The sequence below is a fragment of the Oncorhynchus gorbuscha genome, linkage group LG19 (genome assembly GCF_021184085.1).
Source record: "Oncorhynchus gorbuscha isolate QuinsamMale2020 ecotype Even-year linkage group LG19, OgorEven_v1.0, whole genome shotgun sequence".
In the NCBI taxonomy this organism is placed as follows: domain Eukaryota; kingdom Metazoa; phylum Chordata; class Actinopteri; order Salmoniformes; family Salmonidae; genus Oncorhynchus; species Oncorhynchus gorbuscha.
In genome coordinates, this window is record NC_060191.1 from 48,772,547 (window position 1) to 48,796,112 (window position 23,566).

The 23,566-nt window shown below is 45.5% G+C and overlaps 1 protein-coding gene across 2 annotated transcripts in view; it reads left to right on the forward strand.

The window, feature by feature from the left end:
- Positions 1 to 23,566, forward strand: part of LOC124005289 (RNA N6-adenosine-methyltransferase mettl16-like) — a 38,209-nt gene that overhangs the window by 3,633 nt on the left and 11,010 nt on the right. For both annotated transcript variants that reach the window (XM_046314408.1, XM_046314409.1), the window contains exons 3-8: positions 4,130 to 4,317; positions 12,030 to 12,170; positions 12,280 to 12,395; positions 12,649 to 12,791; positions 21,149 to 21,218; positions 22,579 to 22,668. In XM_046314408.1, the coding sequence (XP_046170364.1) occupies positions 4,130 to 4,317; positions 12,030 to 12,170; positions 12,280 to 12,395; positions 12,649 to 12,791; positions 21,149 to 21,218; positions 22,579 to 22,668 (748 nt within the window). The remainder of the gene's footprint in view (positions 1 to 4,129; positions 4,318 to 12,029; positions 12,171 to 12,279; positions 12,396 to 12,648; positions 12,792 to 21,148; positions 21,219 to 22,578; positions 22,669 to 23,566) is intronic.

Here is a 23,566-nt window from a genome sequence, read left to right on the forward strand (position 1 = left end):
ATTTTCATTGTGAATGTGCAGAGTGTGTGTGAGCCAGTTAGTTTATCAGTTGTCTGGCGTGGATGTTACGTGACTGTGTGGGTGAGCAGTGAGGCAGAGGAGAGCTGTTTAAATGTGCTTGATGTCCATCTGCAGCAGCCAGGTGGTAATTACAGAAGAGAGAATCATTACTATACAGTACATGACTCGCTGACAGAAGGATAGACAGAAAGAGCTCCATTACCATACGTGACTCACTGATGGACAGAATGACCGACTGAGAGGGAGACAACACAACTTCTTTCTCTAGAGTTTGCTCACTACCAGACCTGCTTGGGTTAAAATATTATTTGTTTTCTTTCAAATATTTCAGCAGCGCTTGATTGAGCTTGCCTGGTGCAATGGAACAAATGCAGTAGTCCCAAAAGTGCAAGATCCGTAAACTGAACACAGACCTACCAGTGAGACAAGTCTTCATCCTGAATATTCCTACAATCCAGCACTGATGTCTCCCTGCAGCTCTTACACTAGTGTGAATACAATTTAAAGCTTCAAGGGAACTTCAAGATTAGTCCACTGCTTGGCAAATCTTGTCTATGGATATTTTCCTCTTTGCCAGTGATTTAGGATCCCCTTCTGCCACCAGGCAAGTGGTTGGATTAGCATACTTCTGTATTTGTGGTGTATTAATCTGGTAAGTAAGTAGCCTTAGTTGAGTACTTGAGCAGCCATTGATTCAGTGGATCAGAGTTATCTTGGGGAGACGACGAGGAGACGACCAATCCCTCTAGGAGATGAATAAACCAGTCTCCTCTCACTCACTGAACCCCACTGGAGCTGGCGGAGACTGAAAGATAGAGGAGAGGTATGTGATTGAGAGAAGTTTGACGAGAGGGATGAGAGAGAATTAGCCTTTAGAATTGAAAGTAAGATATATTTGCGGGGGTTTTCGTCAAGGAGGGAGAGCGATGTAAGAGATGGAGAGAGCGAGAACTCAATGGCAGGGAGGTGGGATTAGGAAGCATGAACCAGAGAGATGACCCAGCCCAGGCGTTCCATCGTGGCTGTCTCTGGCTGGCTGATGACCCATGATGCCACGGCAGGGCATAAAAAAATTAAACACTCTGGGTGACATTTCATTTGGCTGTCATCGTTTTTGGGGGTGCAGATATTACCAGCAGAGAAACCATCTCTGGTGGGTGGAGTTTTTTTTCCAGTCTTCCTTTAATAAATGGAACTTTCCATCTCAGTGGTTTCCTTCCTGGTGCTCTGCTTGCATTGTTACCATGGTAGAAGGCAGGAGGAGGTGGTGAAGGGAGAGATATGGATCAGTCTGAAAATGAGTCCCCTGGCTAGACAATATACAGTGAAAGAATTCACACCCCTTTACTTTCTACACATTTTAAATTCAGGCTGTAACAAAATGTATTAAATTGAGATGTGTGTAGATTAGTGACACAAATACCCCATAATGTCGAAGTGGAATTTGAAAATCTATGGCAAGACTGTCAATTATTGCTAGACATACATTTTCCAATCAACTTGTTTTATGAATAATAAGCTTTTTTTTCAATTCAGATGTGCAAAGCTTACCCCAAAAGACTGTTGGAATTGCCGCTCGGGTGTGAATAATTCCATATTTCTGTATTTAATTTTCAATAAATTAAGCAAACATTTCTTAACGTTTTCTCACTTTGTCGTTAAGGGGTAGTGTGTGTAGATGTGTGAGAAATTATAATTTGAATCCATTTTGAATTCAGGCTGTAACAACACTGTGGTATGTCAAGGGGTATGAATACTTTCTGAAGGCACTGTACATATTTTGTGTATGCTAAGCTTGCAGATCTGAAGGCACTAGATGGGTAGCTTATATTGTGGAAGTGGGCTAAATCACCTCAATCTCCCTGATTGGTTGACTGGGTTTCTGATTACGGCCAACTGATTACTAAGACCATTCTGATTGCTTCGCTTGTTAACCAATGAGAGCCCCTGATCAGCATGGACTTTGTTTCGGGCTGAGCTCGAAACTGAGGATAACTGTGGCTTCTTTGAATGGCTTCAGCTTCTCCTTTGCATTTAACTTAGTGGCACAAAAAAAAAATGTTTTTATACCTGATGAGCTCTTCTACATAAGTTCCTTCTTCATTTAAAGTGGAGCTCTCCTAGTCTTGGCTTCACCTCTGCGTCAGGAACAATCAATACAATACAATACGTGTTCAGTGCAATGAACAATAACCTGATGTGGGAAATGGAGCTGCTAATCTGCCAAAAAATTATCCCGTGCATTCAGAATTAAAATGAGTTTGACCTGAAGGTCACCTCTCCATCTCTATCTGTGCTGATGGACTACGCCAGTGGAGGGGGGGAGACGTGGGGGCTTACTGTGCTTACTGTGCTTACTGTGCTTCTGGCTTCTGGCTTCTTCAGCTGCAGCCGTTCCCTCGATAGAAATAGATTTCATCATCTCACTGCACTCGGACTGTTCTCGTGCTCATCACAGTTTCACTTCCCTCATCTCTCATGAGGTCACATTCTTTTGTTCCATCTGCTGATATTTTGCTCTCACCCCCCCTTTCTAATTGCTGTACTCCCTCTGTCTTTCTCTTTGTCCTCCCACTATTGTATTTCCAAATGCAGAGGGAAACTGCTGAGTATGCCTCCGCCCAGGTAGTTTGGAGACCAGAACTCCCTGTGTACTCACCCACCACAGCCCACAACCCTCCTAACAACAGATCTCAACCTTCGTTCCCCCTCACAACCTTACTCTGCTTTCATTAAGTCAGGTTTCCGTAGGCTTCTTACCGCCCTTATCATTCCACCGGAGTCCTCTACATCACCATCCCCCCCATTCCCCTTATTCCTGTAGCACTTTAACACAGACAACATGAATTCTCTCATAAACATGGTTTATACTGCCACTGGTTTGTCCCATGTCCCACACCGTCCATCGTCTGGCACACAAACGTCCACCCTACAATGTGCGTCTCGTGCTCGTGCACGTTCACGCTTCTTCCGGTATCAGCCATATTGCTCCAGCGTGGCTGGATTTACGTGTGCTTTACTGCCTGTGTGTGCCGGTGGTCCGTGGTGGTTGCCATAGAGATCTGGCGTTGCAGTGCTCTGCAGTACATTCGCACGCGCGCACACCCATTACGGTCTAAAAATAGAATGCTGGGCAGGCAGGCTCTGAACGGCCTTGTTCTCTGCATATTGATCATCTGACTGCTTCTAAGAAGAGAGAAACTGTGAAACCTGATGACTACCGTAGACAATGCCTAGGATTTAGCTCAGTGGGCTAACAGTCTTCAGGGACACTGGTTCGAACCCCAGTCTGTCACATTGTACTATATAAATTACACTTTCCCCCATAGGCACGTAGTCTAACTCATCCTCTCCCTATAGTCACGCTCTTCATCAGTGAAAGTCTCTCCTCTTTGCTGTAGCTGTGGTGAATAGGCTCTCCGTCTCACCCCGCGATCCCAGCTAGGAGGTGTCTAATTGCTGTCTAGAGGTGTGAATGCAGCACACAGACTGGTTAATTACACACATCTTGCTCTATCTGTCCTACTCTCTTTGTCTCTCCAACCCCAAAATTATTTTTTGTTGTGTTTCTCAAACACAAAACGTGCTTTCAAGACAGTGGATATCATAAAAAATGTAGAGCGAGAGGTGTGTGGGTCTGTTTTAATGCTGGAAAATATGATTTCTATATCATTAGCGAAGAAGTGTAAATTGATAAGCTTATTTAATTTGTTGATGGGGTCACATCGTGGTGGTTGACGTGTGATGAGTAGTAATGAGGGGGAATGGGAGATATGGAGCACTGGGCTGCTCAGGAAGGGAAGGGGGGAATGTAGTCGAGGGCTGCCTGGAAGAGGGGCGGTTTATGTGACATGGTGTCAGCCTGGAAGGGTGGTCTTTAGGAGAAGCCGCAGTGGCAGGGTGGTCTTTAGGAGAAGCAGAAGGGTGGGGTAGAATTGATTTGCCATTTCATTTAGAGTTTCTTAGTTAGTGGCTCTTTGTGAGTTTACGATAAATGTGTTAAGGTCTGGGTTTATGGTGTAGTTACTTGTTTTTGTTTTACCTGTGTAGTTATGGTTTAGTTACTTTAGCATTGTAACTACATCTGTTGCCCCTCCCCCTCGTGCAGGCTGAACTTCAAGGAGCCAGAGGCGGTGCGAGCCTTGACCTGTACCCTGCTGAAGGAAGACTTTGGGCTGACCATAGACATCCCTCTGGAGCGTCTCATCCCCACTGTGCCTCTCAGACTCAACTACATCCACTGGGTGGAGGACCTGATCGGAGGCCAAGGGGAACCACGCAGGGGCATCGATATCGGTACAGTTCTGACCTCTGATAACCCCTACTAAATATAGCCCCTCTCCTTTGATCTCTTTGAAATTAACCATCCATCTTGTTTCAGCCATCATTGCTAGGATGCCTTTTTACCACCAGTCCTATGTCCTGTTTCTGTAGAGGAATAGATGGATATTATAAGGCCTGGCCCTTTAATCCCTCCACTGGTTCTTAGTAAATTAGACAGTTGGTTTCTCACCTGTCTATATAGATAGAGCACAAATATCCTCAATGCTAAATGGGATGAATAAACTCCCATTGGGGCGGCAGGTAGCCTCGTGGTTAAAGCGTTGGGCCAGTAATCGAAAGTTTGCTAGATCGAATCCCTGAGCTGACAAGGTAAAAATCTGTCTTTCTGCCCCTGAACAAGGCAGTTAACCCACTAGGCCGTCGTTGAAATTAAGATTTTGTTCTTAACTGACTTGCCTAGTTAAATAAATCCCATATAAACATCACATCAGTAGTGGAGAGTGGTCAAGTTATTTCATGTTTGTTTGCTCAAGGGATATTCCTCCAGCAGTAGCCAAACCGCGCTACTTAACACCCGCCCGCTTAACCCGGAAGTCAGCCACACCAATGAGGAGGAAACACTGTTCAACTGACAACCGAGGTCAGTCTGCAGGCACCCGTCCCCGCCACAAGGAGTCGCTAGAGTGCGATGAGCCAATTAAAGCCCTCCCCTTACTCGGATGATGCTTGGCCAGTTGTGTGCTGCACTTTGGCACTCTCGATCGCACCCGGTTGTGATACAGCCCGGGATTTAACCTGGGTCTGTATCGCAGCCAGTGCCTTGTGACTCAGGAGTCCCAGTGCATTACATTTGACCAACGCCTATGGCTAGTAGTGTGCTATGTAAGGTGCTATTTGGGGGACAGCTTACAAGAACGTCTGCCTGACATTGAGCATTACAGGCTAACAGAAAGGCTGGCAGAGAGGGGCTGCTTGGCACAGGTCTAGCCCAGGACACATCTTCACAAAGTCGAAGAGGAGTGCTGGTATAGGATCAGTTTTGCTTATGAGATAATGAATATGAATTTAATTACAGGGGGGACCTGATCCTAGATCTGCACTCCTACTCTGAGACATGTTTTTAATACAGGCTGACTCTTACTAGTCCAAGGGCAGCTGACTGCCCATGTGCATTTGACTGCATGATGGTTAGCGCCCACATGTACTGGCTATCTATTTTCTGTGGATATCACTGTCCCCATCCACATGTCATGGCTGGTTTCCTGCTCTATCCATCAGTATGTGTGTTCGTCAGGTGCTCAGTGATTGGGGGTGCCTGGTCCATTCAACTGATTGGAGCTCCTCTCCTGATGGATATATTTACAACTTTCTTCATGTCTTTTATATATTTTATTTTCCAAAAACAACTTCAAAACACTCTCCTGCAACCCGCCTCACCAATTATTTTTTATTTTATTTATTTATCATTATTTACCTCAAATCTGAAATCTACAATAGAAGCTAGCCAGAAGCTAGCCAGTTTACTGGCTAACATTAGTATTCAGCTAACCACGGTTTGTGGTCATCAGCTATCCTTTAGCTCAAAATCTATCGCCAGTTTTGTTCAACGTGACTCGGACCAGAACGGACCTATTTTTCTCTCCATATCCTCGGATTACGACCGCATGCTCTGGACATTTACATCTGGATCTCACAGCTAGCGAGCTGCTATCCGTGTGACTATTGGATCCCGGAGCAAACATAAATTATTCCGGAGCTAGCCAGTTGAAGAGTTCCGTCAGCCACTACTGGGCTACAATCACCTATCCGGACCCGTTTTACTGCCGATGCGGAGCCCCACCGGGTCTTCGACTGGACTACCGACGTTATCTGCCAGAGGGAGTTATCCAACTGGCCCCTCCGTCGCAACGTTACCTGAACGCCTGTCTGCGGCCCGCTAATCGTTAGCGGTCTTATCGGCTGCTATCTGAATCAGACAATTTTTCTTGGGTCACTATAACTATTTTGCAAATTAGATTGATCCCCTCTACCACACGGAACCCCACTAATCTACAGATGGAAACGCATGAGGTGGCTAAAAACAGACCTCCATCCTATGCTAGCTTGCTACCGATGGCCCGGCCAGCTGTCTGAATCGCCGTGACCCCAACCAACCTCACCACTCACTGGATCCTTATGACCACTCGACGAAGCATGCCTCTCCTTAATGTCAATATGCCTTGTCCATTGCTGTTCTGATGTGTGTTTATTGGCTTATTTCACTGTAGAGCCTCTAGACCTGCTCACTATACCTTATCCAACCTTTCAGTTCCACCACCCACACATGTGGTGACATCACCTGGTTTCAATTATGTTTCTAGAGACCATATCTCTCTCATCATCACTCAATACCAAAGTTTACCTCCACTGCATTCACATCCTACCATACCTTTGGCTGTACATTATACCTTGAAGCTATTTTATCGCCCCCAGAAACCTCCTTTTACTCTCTGTTCCAGACGTTCTAGACGACCAATTCTCATAGCTTTTAGCCGTACCCTTATCCTACTCCTCCTCTGTTCCTCTGGTGAAGTAGAGGTGAATCCAGGCCCTGCAGTGCCTAGCTCCACTCCTATTCCCCAGGCGCTCTCTTTTGATGACTTCTGTAACTGTAATAGCCTTGGTTTCATGCATGTTAACATTATAAGCCTCCTCCCTAAGTTTGTTTTATTCACTGCTTTAGCACACTCTGCCAACCCGGATGTTCTAGCCGTGTCTGAATCCTGGCTTAGGAAGACCACCAAAAATTCTGAAATGTTCATCCCAAACTACAACATTTTCAGACAAGATAGAAGGCCAAAGGGGGTGGTGTTGCAATCTACTGCAAAGATAACCTGCAGAGTTCTGTCCTACTATCCAGGTCTCTACCCAAACAATTTGAACTTCTACTTTTTTTTAAATCCACCTCTCTAAAAACAAGTCTCTCACCGTTGCCACCTGCTATAGACCACCCTCTGCCCCCAGCTGTGCTCTGGACACTATGAACTGATTGCCCCCCCATCTATCTTCAGAGCTCGTGCTGCTAGGCGTCCTAAACTGGGACATGCTTAACACCCCAGCCATCCTACAATCTATGCTTGATGCCCTCAATGTCACACAAATTATCAATGAACCTACCGGGTACCACACCAAAGCAGTAAACACGGGCACCATCATAGATATCATCCTAACCAACTTGCCCTCTAAATACACCTCTGCTGTTTTCAACCAAGATCTCAGTGATCACTGCCTCATTGCCTGCATCTGTAATGGGTCAGCAGTCAAACAACCTCCACTCATCACTGTCAAACGCTCCCCGAAACACTTCAGCGAGCAGGCCTTTCTCATGGACCTGGCCGGGGTATCCTGGAATGATATTGATCTCATCCCGTCAGTAGAGGATGCCTGTTTTTTTTTTTTTTTTAAATGCCTTCCTCGCCATCTTAAATAAGCATGCCCCATTAAAGAATTTTAGAACCAGGGACAGATATAGTCCTTGGTTCTCTCCAGACCTGACTGCCCTTAACCAACACAAAAACATCCTATGGTGTTCTGCATTAGCATCGAACAGCCCCCATGATATGCAACTTTTCAGGGAAGCTAGAAACCAATATACACAGGCAGTTAGAAAAGCCAAGGCTAGCTTTTTCAAGCAGAAATTTGCTTCCTGCAACACGCACTCAAAATTCTGGGACACTGTAAAGTCCATGGAGAATAAGAACACCTCCTCCCAGCTGCCCACTGCACTGAAGATGGGAAACACTGTCACTACCGATAAATCCACTATAATTGAGAATTTCAATAAGCATTTTTCTACGGCTGGCACTACCCTGGTCAACAGCACTGCACCCCCCACAGCAACTCGCCCAAGCCTTCCCCATTTCTCCTTCTCCCAAATCCAGTCAGCTGATGTTCTGAAAGAGCTGCAAAATCTGGACCCCTACAAATCAGCCGGGCTAGACAATCTGGACCCTTTCTTTCTAAAATTATCTGCCGAAATTGTTGCCACCCCTATTACTAGCCTGTTCAACCTCTCTTTCGTGTCGTCTGAGATTCCCAAAGATTGGAAAGCAGCTGCGGTCATCCCCCTCTTCAAAGGGGGGGACACTCTTGACCCAAAATGCTACAGACCTATATCTGTCCTACCCTGCCTTTCTAAGGTCTTCGAAAGCCAAGTCAACAAACAGATTACCGACCATTTCGAATCCCACCATACCTTCTCCGCTATGCAATCTGGTTTCAGAGCTGGTCATGGGTACATCTCAGCCAAGCTCAAGGTCCTAAATGATATTGTAACTGCCATCGATAAGAAACAATACTGTGCAGCCGTACTCATTGACCTGGCCAAGGCTTTCGTCTCTGTCAATCACGACATCCTCATCGACAGCCTTGGTTTCTCAAATGATTGCCTCGCCTGGTTCATCAACAACTTCTCAGAGTTCAGTGTGTCAAATCGGAGGGTCTGTTGTCCGGGCCTCTGGCAGTCTATAGGGGTGCCACAGGGTTGAATTCTTGGACCGACTCTCTTCTCTGTATACATCAATGATGTCGCTCTTGCTGCTGGTGAGTCTCTGATCCACCTCTACGCAGACTACACCATTCTGTATACTTCTGGCCCTTTGGACACTGTTAACCTTCCAGTTGAGCTTCAGTGTCATACAACTCTCCTCCCGTGGCCTCCAATTGCTCTTAACTTCTACAGGTGAAACCAAGATGAAATTTCATATAGGAAGTGCCCCAGATTTTGAATGTGCTGTGTTTCCAATGTCTCCTTAAATGGCTGTGTATGGGTCACGAATGAGCTTAGACTTTCTGTCGTTTCCCCAAGGTGTCGACAGCATTGTGACGTGTTTGTAGGCAAATCATTGGAAGATTGACCTTAAGAGACTACATCTACCAGGTGGCCGCTTGGTGTCCTCCGTTGCAATTATTGCGTAATCTCCAGCTGCGTGTATTTTTTGTTTGCTTCGAGGAGAAACACAGCTGCCACGAATGATTTTTCATCAAATAGATATGTGAAAAACACCTTGAGGTTTGATTCTAAACAACATTTGCCATGTTTCTGTCGACATTATGGAGTTAATTTGGTAAAAAGTTCTGCGTTGTAGAGACTGCATTTTCAGATTTGTTTCTTAGCCAAACGTGATGAACAAAACGGAGCGATTTCTCCTACACAAGTAATCTTTTTGGAAAAACTGAACATTTGCTATCTAACTGAGTCTCCTCATTGAAAACAACCGATGTTCTTCAAAGGTAAATTATTTTATTTGAATGCTTTTCTTGTTTTTGTGAAAATGTTGCCTGCTGAATGCTAGGCTTAATGCTATGCTAGCTATCAATACTCTTACACAAATGCTTGTGTAGCTATGGTTGAAAAGCATATTTTGAAAATCTGAGATGACAGTGTTGTTAACAAAAGGCTAAGCTTGTGAGCCAATATATTTTTCATTTCATTTGTGATTTTCATGAATAGTTAACGTTGCGTTATGGTAATGAGCTTGAGGCTATGATTACGCTCCCGGATACGGGATTGCTCGATACAAGTAAAACTAAATGCATGCTCTTCAACCGATCGCTGCCTGCACCTGCCCGCCTTTCCAACATCACTACTCTGGACCGCTTTGACTTAGAATATGTGGACAACTACAAATACCTAGGTGTCTGGTTAGACTGTAAACTCTCCTTCCAGACGCACATCAAGCATCTCCAATCCAAAGTTCAATCTAGAATTGGCTTCCTATTTCGCAACAAAGCATCCTTTACTCATGCTGCCAAACATACCCTTGTAAAACTGACCATCCTACCAATCCTCGACTTCGGCAATGTCATTTACAAAATAGCCTCCAATACCCTACTCAATAAATTGGATGCAGTCTATCACAGTGCCATCCGTTTGCTCACCAAAGCCCCATATACGACCCACCACTGCGACCTGTACGCTCTCGTTGGCTGGCCCTCGCTGCATACTCGTCGCCAAACCCACTGGCTCCAGGTCATCTTCAAGACCCTGCAGGGTAAAGTTCCCCCTTATCTCAGCTCGCTGGTCACCATAGCAGCATCCACCTGTAGCACGCGCTCCAGCAGGTCACCCCCAAAACCAATTCTTCCTTTGGCCGCCTCTCCATCCAGTTCTCTGCTGCCAATGACTGGAACGAACTACAAAAATCTCTAACTTATCTCCCTCACTAGCTTTAACCTGTTGCGACGAGCAATCCCGTATCCGGGATCCTATTTATAGTCTCAAGCTCATTACCATAACGCAATTTAACTCTTCATGAAAATCGCAAATGAAAGGAAATAAATATATTTGCTCTCAAGCTTAGCCTTTTGTTAACAACACTGTCATCTCAGATTTTCAAAATATGCTTTTGAACCATAGCTAAACAAGCATTTGTGTAAGAGTATTGATAGCCTAGCATAGTATTAAGCCTGGCATTCAGCATGCAACATTTTCACAAAAACAAGAAAAGCATTCAAATAAAATTTACCTTTGAAGAACTTCAGATGTTTTCAATGAGGAGACTCTCAGTTAGATGGCAAATGTTCAGTTTTTCCAAAAAGATTATTTGTGAAGGACAAATAGCTCCATTTTGTTCATCACGTTTAGGTAAGCGAAAACCCCAAAATTAAGTCATTACAATGCAAACCTTTTTCCAAATTAACTCCATAATATCGACAAACATGGCAAACGTTGTTTAGAATCAATCCTCAAGGTGTTTTTCACATATCTATCCCATGATAAATCATTCGTGGCAGTTGACTTTCTCCTCTGAGGAAAATGGAAACGCACATGGAGCTGGAGATTCCGCAATAATTTCGACGGAGGACACCGGGCGGACACCTGGTAAATGTAGTCTCTTATGGTCAATCTTCCAATGATATGCCTACAAATACGTCACAATGCTGCAGACACGTTGGGGAAACGACAAAGTGCAGGCTCATTCCTGGCGCATTCACAGCCATATAAGGAGACATTGGAACACAGCGCCTTCAGAATCTGGGGCATTTCCTGTATGAAATTTCATCTTGGTTTCGCCTGTAGCATTAGTTCTGGGGCACTCACAGATAATATCTTTGCAGTTTTGGAATCGTCAGTTTTTTTCTTTCCAAAGCTGTCAATTACATGCATAGTCGAGCATCTTTTCGTGACAAAATATCTCGTTGAAAACGGGATTGTTTTTTATCCAAAAATTGAGAGCGCCCCCTATCTCGAAGAAGTTAAGCACCAGCTGTCAGAGCAGTTCACAGATTACTGCACCTGTACATTGCCCATCTATAATTTAGCCCAAACAACTACCTCTTTCCCTACTGTATTTATTTAGTTTGCCCTTTGCACATTCTTCCACTGCAAATCTACCATTCCAGTGTTTTACTTGCTATATTGCATTTACTTCTCCACCATGGCCTTTACCTCCCTTATCTCACCTCACTTGCTCACATTGTATATAGACTTATTTTTCTACTGTAATTATTAACTGTATGTTTGTTTTTACTCCATGTGTAATTCTGTTGTTGCATGTGTCGAACTGCTTTGCTTTATCTTGGCCAGGTCGCAATTGTAATTGAGGACTTGTTCTCAACTTGCCTACCTGGTTAAATAAAGGTGAAATAAATCAAATAAAATGGCTGTCTGGATCACCTCTTGTTAATCCATTATGGACAATAAGAGACAGCGGGAGTGGCATTGAATACACACATATCCCCAGGTACTGGAGCGTCCTGTATCTACCCCCTGCTGGGAGCCTCTATGAATGGCTGGCATTACCTGGCTACTGAGGTAGATGACATCTGCTTTGACTATGCCACCAGGAACGTAGAGCAGAACAACCTCTCGGATCTCATCAAAGGTCAGTGGCAAGCTGTCCATTGGTAGCCGCATTGTAATGTTCCACTACTGAAAGGAAGATGGCTTGAAACCTTGTTCATAACATGTCCTTGCCCTGTCTCATGTCCCAGTGGTGAAAGTTCCCCAGAAGACCCTGTTAATGGACGCTCTAAAGGAGGAGTCAGCCATCGTCTATGACTTCTGCATGTGTAACCCTCCCTTCTTCGCCAACCAACTAGAGGCTAAGGTAGGCCCCTTTTTAAATGGAAAGTGTTCTGAGAATCTGGAAAGACGGCTTTATAAATCTAATTTATTCACTGTTCACCTCCCCCTCTATTTTTCTTTTTTCCTTTCATTTCATTACCTTTTCTGTCACGCCCTCTTTTTCCTACCCTTTACTTTCTCGCCCCATGCCCCTGTTGTCTTCCCCCCCCCACCCCCCCTCTTTGCCTCCCACCCTGTTCCTCCCCTCTCCCCTTTCTCTCCATCCTCCTCCCCAGGGGGTAAATTCCAGGAACTCTCGTCGTCCTCCCCCCAGCTCAGTGAACACAGGTGGGGTGACGGAGATCATGGCTGAGGGAGGAGAGCTGGAGTTTGTCAAGAGGATCATCCACGACAGCCTGCAGCTCAAGACACGCCTGCGGTGAGAGAGAGTAGGACGTGCGCGCGTAGTACACACAAACACACCACACATTGGTCCCCATCAGTACACTGGGTGTGGTGGAGTAGCGTTCAAGACCGCATCACGCTGGTTTCCGATTGGTCATGCTTTATTAACTCAGCAAAAAAAGAAACGTCACCTACTATTTGTATGAACATAACAAGATTCAACAACTGAGACATAAATTGAACAAGTTCCACAGACATATGACTAACAGAAATTGAATAATGTGTCCCTGAACAAAGGGGGGGGATCAAAATCAAAAGTAACAGTCAGTATCTGGTGTGGCCACCAGCTGCGTTAAGTACTGCAGTGCATCTCCTCTTCAAGGACTGCACCAGATTTGCCAGTTCTTGCTGTGAGATGTTACCCCACTCTTCCACCAAGGGACCTACAAGTTCCAAGACATTTCTGGGGGGGAATGGCCCTAGCCCTCACCCTCTGATCCAACAGATCCCAGACGTGCTCAATGGGATTGAGATCCGGGCTCCTCGCTAGCCATGGCAGAACATGGACAGTCTTGCAGAAAATCACACACAGAACGAGCAGTATGGCTGGTGTCATTGTCATGCTGGAGGGTCATGTAAGGATGAGCCTGTAGGAACGGTACCACATGAGGGAGGAGGATGTCTTCCCTGTAACGCACAGCGTTGAGATTGCCTGCAATGACAACAAGCTCAGTCCGATGATGCTGTGACACACCGCCCCAGACCATGTGATATGAGAATTTTGTTATCAATGTTCATAAATATTCAATTCATCTACTCGGTCTGCAACCCAGTGTTTGTTAAGGTTCTAGTTAAGATGACATAGATAGCGTAGCCTAGTGGTTAGAGCGTTGGACTAGTATCAAATCAAATCAAATCAAATTTTATTTGTCACATACACATGGTTAGCAGATGTTAATGCGAGTGTAGCGAAATGCTTGTGCTTCTAGTTCCGACAATGCAGTGATAACCAACAAGTAATCTAACTAACAATTCCAAAACTACTGTCTTATACACAGTGTAAGGGGATAAGGAACATGTACATAAGGATATATGAATGAGTGATGGTACAGAGCAGCATACAGTAGATGGTATCGAGTACAGTATATACATATGAGATGAGTGTGTAGACAAAGTAAACAAAGTGGCATAGTTAAAGTGGCTAGTGATACATGTGTTACATAAGGATGCAGTCGATGTTGTAGAGTACAGTATATACATATGCATATGAGATGAATAATGTAGGGTAAGTAACATTATATAAGGTAGCATTGTTTAAAGTGGCTAGTGATATATTTACATCATTTCCCATCAATTCCCATTATTAAAATGGCTGGAGTTGGGTCAGTGTCAATGACAGTGTGTTGGCAGCAGCCACTCAATGTTAGTGGTGGCTATTTAACAGTCTGATGGCCTTGAGATAGAAGCTGTTTTTCAGTCTCTCGGTCCCAGCTTTGATGCACCTGTACTGACCTCGCCTTCTGGATGATAGCGGGGTGAACAGGCAGTGGTTCGGGTGGTTGATGTCCTTGATGATCTTTATGGCCTTCCTGTAACAACGGGTGGTGTAGGTGTCCTGGAGGGCAGGTAGTTTGCCCCCGGTGATGCGTTGTGCAGTCCTCACTACCCTCTGGAGAGCCTTACGGTTGAGGGCGGAGCAGTTGCCGTTGATACAGCCCGCCAGGATGCTCTCGATTGTGCATCTGTAGAAGTTTGTGAGTGCTTTTGGTGACAAGCCGAATTTCTTCAGCCTCCTGAGGTTGAATAGGCGCTGCTGCGCCTTCTTCACGACGCTGTCAGTGTGAGTGGACCAATTCAGTTTGTCTGTGATGTGTATGCCGAGGAACTTAAAACTAGCTACCCTCTCCACTACTGTTCCATCGATGTGGATAGGGGTGTTCCCTCTGCTGTTTCCTGAAGTCCACAATCATCTCCTTAGTTTTGTTGACGTTGAGTGTGAGGTTATTTTCCTGACACCACACTCCAAGGGCCCTCACCTCCTCCCTGTAGGCCGTCTCGTCGTTGTTGGTAATCAAGCCTACCACTGTTGTGTCGTCCGCAAACTTGATGATTGAGTTGGAGGCGTTGGCCACGCAGTCGTGGGTGAACAGGGAGTACAGGAGAGGGCTCAGAACGCACCCTGTGGGGCCCCTGTGTTGAGGATCAGCGGGGGGAGGAGATGTTGTTGCCTACCCTCACCACCTGGGGGCGGCCCGTCAGGAAGTCCAGTACCCAGTTGCACAGGGCGGGGTCGAGACCCAGGGTCTCGAGCTTGATGACGATTGGAGGGTACTATGGTGTTGAATGCCGAGCTGTAGTCGATGAACAGCATTCTCACATAGGTATTCCTCTTGTCCAAGTGGGTTAGGGCAGTGTGCAGTGTGGTTGAGATTGCATCGTCTGTGGACCTATTTGGGCGGTAAGCAAATTGGAGTGGGTCTAGGGTGTCAGGTAGGGTGGAGGTGATATGGTCCTTGACTAGTCTCTCAAAGCACTTCATGATGACGGAAGTGAGTGCTACGGGCGGTAGTCGTTTAGCTCAGTTACCTTAGCTTTCTTGGGAACAGGAACAATGGTGGCCCTCTTGAAGCATGTGGGAACAGCAGACTGGTATAGGGATTGATTGAATATGTCCGTAAACACACCGGCCAGCTGGTCTGCGCATGCTCGGAGGGCGCGGCTGGGGATGCCGTCTGGGCCTGCAGCCTTGCGAGGGTTAACACGTTTAAATGTCTTACTCACCTCGGCTGCAGTGAAGGAGAGACTGCATGTTTCCGTTGCAGGCCGTGTCAGTGGCACTGTATTGTCCTCAAAGCGGGCAAAAAAGTTATTTAGTCTGCCTGGGAGCAAGACATCCTGGTCCGTGACTGGGCTGGATTTCATCTTGTAGTCCGTGATTGACTGTAGACCCTGCCACATGCCTCTTGTGTCTGAGCCATTGAATTGAGATTCCACTTTGTCTCTGTACTGACGCTTAGCTTGTTTAATAGCCTTACGGAGGGAATAGCTGCACTGTTTGTATTCAGTCATGTTGCCAGACACCTTGCCCTGATTAAAAGCAGTGGTTCGCGCTTTCAGTTTCACGCGAATGCTGCCATCAATCCACGGTTTCTGGTTAGGGAATGTTTTTATCGTTGCTATGGGAACGACATCTTCGACGCACGTTCTAATGAACTCGCACACCGAATCAGCGTATTCGTCAATATTCCCATCTGACGCAATACGAAACATGTCCCAGTCCACGTGATGGAAGCAGTCTTGGAGTGTAGAGTCAGCTTGGTCTGACCAGCGTTGGACAGACCTCAGCGTGGGAGCCTCTTGTTTTAATTTCTGTCTGTAGGCAGGGATCAGCAAAATGGAGTCGTGGTCAGCTTTTCCGAAAGGGTGGCGGGGCAGGGCCTTATATGCGTCGCGGAAGTTAGAGTAACAATGATCCAAGGTTTTACCACCCCTGGTTGCGCAATCGATTTGCTGATAAAATTTAGGGAGTCTTGTTTTCAGATTGGCTTTGTTAAAATCCCCAGCTACAATGAATGCAGCCTCCGGATAAATGTTTTCCAGTTTGCAAAGAGTTAAATAAAGTTCGTTCAGAGCCATCGATGTGTCTGCTTGGGGGGGGATATATACGGCTGTGATTATAATCGAAGAGAATTCTCTTGGAAGATAATGCGGTCTACATTTGATTGTGAGGAATTCTAAATCAGGTGAACAGAAGGATTTGAGTTCCTGTATGTTTCCTTCATCACACCATGTCCCGTTAGTCATGAGGCATACGCCCCTCCACTCTTCTTACCAGATAGATGTTTGTTTCTGTCGGCGCGATGCGTGGAGAAACCCGTTGGCTGTACCGCCCTGGATAGCGTTTTCCCAGTAAGCCATGTCTCCGTAAAGCAGAGAACGTTGCAGTCTCTGATGTCCCTCTGGAATGCCACCCTTGCTCGGATTTCATCAACCTTGTTGTCGAGAGACTGGACATTGGCAAGAAGAATACTGGGAAGTGGTGCGCGATGTGCCCTTTTTCGGAGTCTGACCAGAACACCGCCGCGTTTCCCTCTTTTTCGGAGTCGTTTCCTTGGGTCGCTGCATGCGATCCATTCCGTTGTCCTGTTTGTAAGGCAGAACACAGGATCCGCGTCGCCAAAACATATTCTTGGTCGTACTGATGGTGAGTTGACGCTGATCTTATATTCAGTAGTTCTTCTCGACTGTATGTAATGAAACCTAAGATGACCTGGGGTACTAATGTAAGAAATAACACGTAAAAAAACAGAAAACTGCATAGTTTCCTAGGAACGCGAAGCGAGGCGGCCATCTCAGTCGGCGCCGGAAGACTAGTAACCGGAAGGTTGCGAGTTCAAACCCCCGAGCTGACAAGGTACAAATCTGTCGTTCTGCCCCCGAACAGGCAGTTAACACACTGTTCCCAGGCAGTCATTGAAAATAAGAATATGTTCTTAACTGACTTGCCTGGTTAAATAAAGGTTTAAAAAATAAAAATAATAAACATTCCCAGCTTACAATAGTCAAAATGTTTATTCACGAGAGCACTCTCCAGTTCATTATACAAAGACATCCATTTTATACCATACACCTTACTTACGCACACGAACATTAGGTGAATTATATTCTTCTCCATAGTTCTCACCACTGTATTTCACTACCCAGCCGACAGTTCCATTCCCCAGAGATTAGGGAAACCTTGAGGGGTACTCCCTATCCCATCATACATTTCCAATAGTTCTAGTCGGGTCAAACACAAGTTTAATTGTGCTGGATGGATTACTGGGCTGAACACGCTAACAACAAGTGGTTATTTGGACATAAATTATGGACTTTATGGAACGAACTGGGATTCCTAGGAGTGCCTTCTGATGAAGATCATCAAAGGTAAGTGAATATTTATGGTGTTATTTCTAACTTCTGTTGACTCCAAAATGGTAGATATTTCTCTGGCTGAATTGGGCTCTGAGCTCCATTCTCAGATTATGCTTTTTCCGTAAAGTTCTTTAAAATCTGACACAGCGGTTGCATTAAGGAGAAGCATATCTTTAATTCTGTGAATAACACTAGGATCTTTTATCAATGTTTATTATGAGTGTTTCTGCAAAATCACTTGATGTTTTGGAATCAAAACATTACTGCACGTAACTTGCCAATGTAAATTGAGAGTTTTGGATATAAATATGCACATTATCGAACAAAACATACATGTATTGTGTAACATGATGTCCTATGAGTGTCATCTGATGAAGGTCACCAAAGGTTAGTGATTCATTTTATCAATATTTCTATTTTTTGTGACTCCTATCTTTGGCTGGAAAAATGGCTGTGTTTTTTTGACTTGGCTATGACCTAACAATCATATGTTGTGCTTTCGCTGTAAAGCATTTTTGAAATCGGACAATGGGTAGATTAACAAGAGGTTTATTTAATTTGCTGTATAGGACTTGTTCACTTCTTGACGCACCCATCCCTTTAGCGGGGTCATTTTCATCAACACCTGTTGAATTGCAGTGCGCCAAATTCTAATTAAATTACTAAAAATATTTAATTTTCATGAAATCACAAGTGCAATATAGCAAAACACAGCTTAGCTTGGTGTTAATCCACCTCGTGTGTCAGAATTCAATACAGCTTTTCGGCAAAAGCATAACAAGCGTAAGAACATCTCTCTCAGTTGACAAAATATTACAAACACTAGCAGCCAAGTAGATTGGTCACGAAAGTCAGAAAAGCAATAGATTAAATCGCGTACCTTTGATCTTCGGATGTTTGCACTCACGAGATTCCCAGTTACACAATAAATGTTCCTTTTGTTCCATAAAGATTATTTTTATATCCAAAATAACTCCATTTGGTTGGCACGTTATGTTCAGAAATCCACAGGCTCAAGCGGTCACGACATCGCAGAATAAAATTCCAAATAGTATCCGTAATGTCCACAGAAACATGTCAAACGTTTTTTATAATCAATCCTCAGGTTGTTTTTAAAATATATATAATTGTTAATATATCAACCGGGACTGTCACTTTTTCAATAGGAGATGAAGGACAATGGCTGCCCCACTCAGTTGGGCAAGCAAATCTCTGCGAACACCCAGCTCTGGGCCTGAGAACCCCTGCCCTAGAAAGGTTAAAACCTTCACAGATCTTCCTTGTAAAGGGATTTGGATTTTTACGAATTATCTTTGAAAGACAGGGTCCTGAAAAGGGGACTTTTTTTTTTTTTGCTGAATTTATCTGCGCCAATTCCCTAGACTCCAAATATAATATAGAAAAGCCTGTTTATCAGTTGGTGTTGGTGGGTGTTTGTTCATTACCTTCTGTTACAATTGCACCCTTTCATTTAGGATGTAAGGTAAGGAAGGATGATAGAGGGCCACTGATGGAGGAGAGCAGAACGATGGGATGGAGCTGTCACCCAGAGTTTGTTTAATGAATTGGCACCAGGAGTAAACAGTCACCCACCCCCACGGCAGTATCTGCATGGCCATAGGGAACAGCTGTGTGTGTGTGTGTGTGTGTGTGTGTGTGTGTGTGTGTGTGTGTGTGTGTGTGTGTGTGTGTGTGTGTGTGTGTGTGTGTGGTGTGTGTGTGAGAGAGAATTAGATTTGATCACACTGCACGCGTGGTGACCAAGTCCAGTGGCTGACTTGGAAGGTGTGTGATTGTATGAGTGTGTTGCACTGTGTCACTACCATATTTTTGTGTGTAAAGGTGATTGTCACCCACAGGAGAGTGTGTCGGTGTTTGTGTGAAAGTTGAGTGGCCCTCACAGGGGGAAAAGTGTCCATCTCTCTCTGTCTGTTTGCCTGCATGTGTCTGTGTGTTCACACCGGTGTACTTGTGTGGTGCACTTGGCTGGTGTTGAGTGTCTGCCACAGGGGAAGGTGTGCCTGCTCTAGTCTCCCGCTTCTGTTCGTTCCTCTCCCCCCCTGCAGTGTGTGTAGTTTGTTTGAGGCCGGGGCCAAGGCAGCAGTAGCAGGCTGTCACTCCACACACTGCATGCTGGGACAGCAGAGCAACCACCAGGTGTCCACGGAAACTAAGCCAGCCCATCTGATTGGTCCTCTGAGACTCACGACCCCTCCCACCCCCCCCCTCAACAACACTAAACTGGAATGACTCTCACCAGACTATCACACACACACCCCAACCACCAGCCAGGAAAGTCCCCCGTTTCAACAAGATGCCCTCTGCTCGTCATTGTCTGTTATTGATCTGATAATCACTAGCTATGTGGAGAGGGTAATAACGTTGTAATCACCGGTCTTTGTACTCTTGGAAGGAATAGCTTGAAAATAAATGTAGAACTTTGCTAAGAATCTGATTGCTTCTGTCTGTGTGTTAACATGGATGTTCAGCCTCCTCTCTGCATGACAAAATGGGGAACATCTGGGGATATTACAGGTCCTCAATATTTCATGGTGCCACTTGAGGCGAGGCCTTTGCACCCCTACCCAAAACTCTCACCCCCACCACTCCCATCCTTACCCCTACCCAAAACCCTCTCACCCCCACCCTTACCCCTTATGCCAATATGACTAGCCAAGTTTGAAAATATGATCTTGCAGTGTTAAGCTTTCACAAGGCAATTCCGAGAAACCAATTTGTAATTTTGGTAAGCATAGAACATAATGATCCTAAATGTTGACATTGTACACACCATGCACACAGAGCAGAGCACATGTGGCAGTACACAATTTTCGGGGACTGAAAGCACTACTTTCAGAACTACACAAGAGTACCGGAGAATCTCTTAAAAAAGATGGACATTACTATAACAATAAACACGCCATCCTCATCATCCATAGCATTGCTCATAGATATATAGTATCTAGGCCTAATTAATCTAGACAGGACGGGCAACCCAACAAGACAAGGTTTGTCATGCATTGTTTAGTTTTTCTATCCAGATTGACTCACTAGGTTTCTCTTTCTCCCCGCTAGGTTTGTCTCTGTGTTACTGTCTTTATCCTTGCTGGTTAGTACTGAGGCTCTATATGCTATTGTATTGATTACAGTAGACTTATCTCTTCATTGCAGAGGAAAGAGAGTGATCTGCCCTGGTCTGGACTTCAAAGCTCTGTTCCATAGAGAATCATACTGGCCCTGTTGTCTCTCTCTCTCTCTCTCTCTCTCTCTCTCTCTCTCTCTCTCTCTCTCTCTCTCTCTCTCTCATATATATGTAGTAATTACAACTAACCTCTTTGCCTCATAACTACAGAAAGTCCGTTGGGATGTTTTTCCATGGAGGGAAGCAAGAGGTAGATCCGCCGCTTGTTTTATTGCAGGCAGGGGTTCATGCCCAGCGCTCTGGACTCACACAATAATAGATTATTATTCTTCCAGGTGGTACAGTTGCATGCTGGGAAAGAAGTGCAGCCTGGCACCTTTGAAGGAGGAGCTGAGAAAACAAGGGGTGAGTACACAAACACACACACACCTGCGTATATTTGAGACAGTCTTCAGAATGGGAGCTCCGACGAGGAGACATTTGATGCTCATGCATACACACAGCACTCGCAAACAGGTACAACACACAGATATACTGTACCAAGCCCGGGTACAACACACAGATGCTATGTACTGTACCAAGCTTGGGTACCACACACAGATGTTCTATGCTGTACCAAGCTTGGGTACCACACACAGATGCTCTGTGCTGTACCAAGCCCTGGCATGTGTTAAAAATATCCTGATTCCCCATATATACCCAGTGATAAGGTGAGGTAATGGAGGGTTGAATGAACTCCCTCCCACAATCTTTAATACCACCTCTGAGACGGAAGAGGGGGATCAGATACCGTCTGAACCGTAACGGATCAAGCCTGGCTAATACGCTGGCTAAGCAATGTTACAGCCCAGACCTGATTGAGCTGAATTCTATTAGCCTTGCGTGACTGAAACACATGGCAGGGCCTACACACAAACATTCATATTACACACACGTACGCATACACACACGGTAGGTCAGTGCAACTAATGTTTATTAGCTCCATTATCCTAGCTATTAGCCCCTAGCACATGACTGCTAACTGGCTGGCTATAGAGGTTAGTCTCCAGCCCTGTGCCACTGTCAGTCGCTTACCTCCGAGATTACGAGACTCGTTCACTGGGGATGACTGGCACAGCAGCTCCCATGGTGTTAACCACACACACACGTCAATCACTGAGGGAGGACCATCCCACGCTCCTCCAGAGGTGTCAGAGGGCTGTCGCTGGTCATTAGTGTTAGTGCAGCCTTGGCCAACGTCCAGCGCAGGGGTGTAATAGGAGACCTAATTAATATGCTAATGCTATTTGCACCCTGTATCTCTTTCTCTCCATCTTCCTTGTTCTCTCGCTGCTTGGTTCAGGGGGTGTTTAGGGGTCAACATGGCGCTCTCATATAGGGATGTGTTTTCTTGCCTCTGAGATCCACGTCCCTGACCTGCATCTCTGGAGCACATTCCCCACTGAAACCCACTGCTTCATGATTATGTGTAAGGAGGGTGTACCAAGTGGATACTATTCAAGAGTCTTTTACACTGCTCTTTTCCCCCCAGGTCCTTCATGCTTATTGGAGGCTCTTCTCATGAGTGCTCTGCTCTGGCACTAAACACTGTATGTGTAAATGTGTCCTTTTCACACCTTTAAGGATGTAGTGCTGCGCTCCTTCACCTGGACATGCTGGGGATGTGCCTCTGTAGAGCTACCAGTGTATTGCTAATGCTTGTTGTTGTCGTCTGCTCCATTAGTGTTGTTTAATGTTCTCTGTATTGGTCTGTTTCCGTTCCCAGGTACCCAAAGTGACCCACACAGAGTTCTGCCAGGGACGGACCATGCGCTGGGCTCTGGCCTGGAGTTTCTATGATGACGTTACTGTTCCGGTAAGCTGGCTCTGGTGGGTGGTTCCCCTCGGGTCTTCTCCCAACCAGTTCATCTATAGTGGGAGAGTAGAAGAGAAGGAAGGCATCCAGAGCCATGTCACAACTGACACCCCTGCTACTTTTCCAGACGTTCCCAACATCCCCACACTTCCTTAATAATGCATTCCTGGCCCATCCCACTCCATTCTCCAGCCAATTCCATAAGAGAACACAGGCAGCACTCAACCCACTCTCTGGGGAGACTTTTGCGTCCCTCCCCTAATTTGCTGTATCCAGGCAACAGTTGCCGGGGCAAGACAGTGCGCACACGCACGCCATGCCATTAGGCTCTTGAGCCACTGAGGGAATGATAGAGAAGAGCGAGCAAAGGGCATCAGAGCTCAATATGAGTGTGAGAGCTGGAAGTATTGCGAATAAGAACTAGAGTAAAAAGGGAGCTAGAGAGGCCTGGGGGTGTTTTAAATTGAACCTATATTACTAGGCAAGTCAGTTAAGAACAAATTCTTATTTACAATGACGGCCAAACCCGGACGACGCTGGCCCAATTGTACTCCCAATCATGTGATGCAGCCTGGATTCGAACCCAGTGACGCCTCTTGCACTGAGATGCAGTGCCTTAGACTGCTGCGCCACCTGAGAGCCAAATGGAAAGTGTAGTGTTGCAGTATATGAAGACTGCTTTGGTGTCAGTCAAATTCTTGTTTTGTTTGCCTTGCACCACAAAGGCAGTTGAGCAGAAAGATTGGCCTACATTTTACTGCCCTCTCTTCACACAGTGGAACACTCCATTACCAGGCAGACTGGGAAGGAGTGTGTGTGTGTGTGTGGGGGGGGGGTTCTATGCATGAATTGTGCATATGACTGTGTGCAAGTGAGCGTACAAATGTCTGGCCTACTT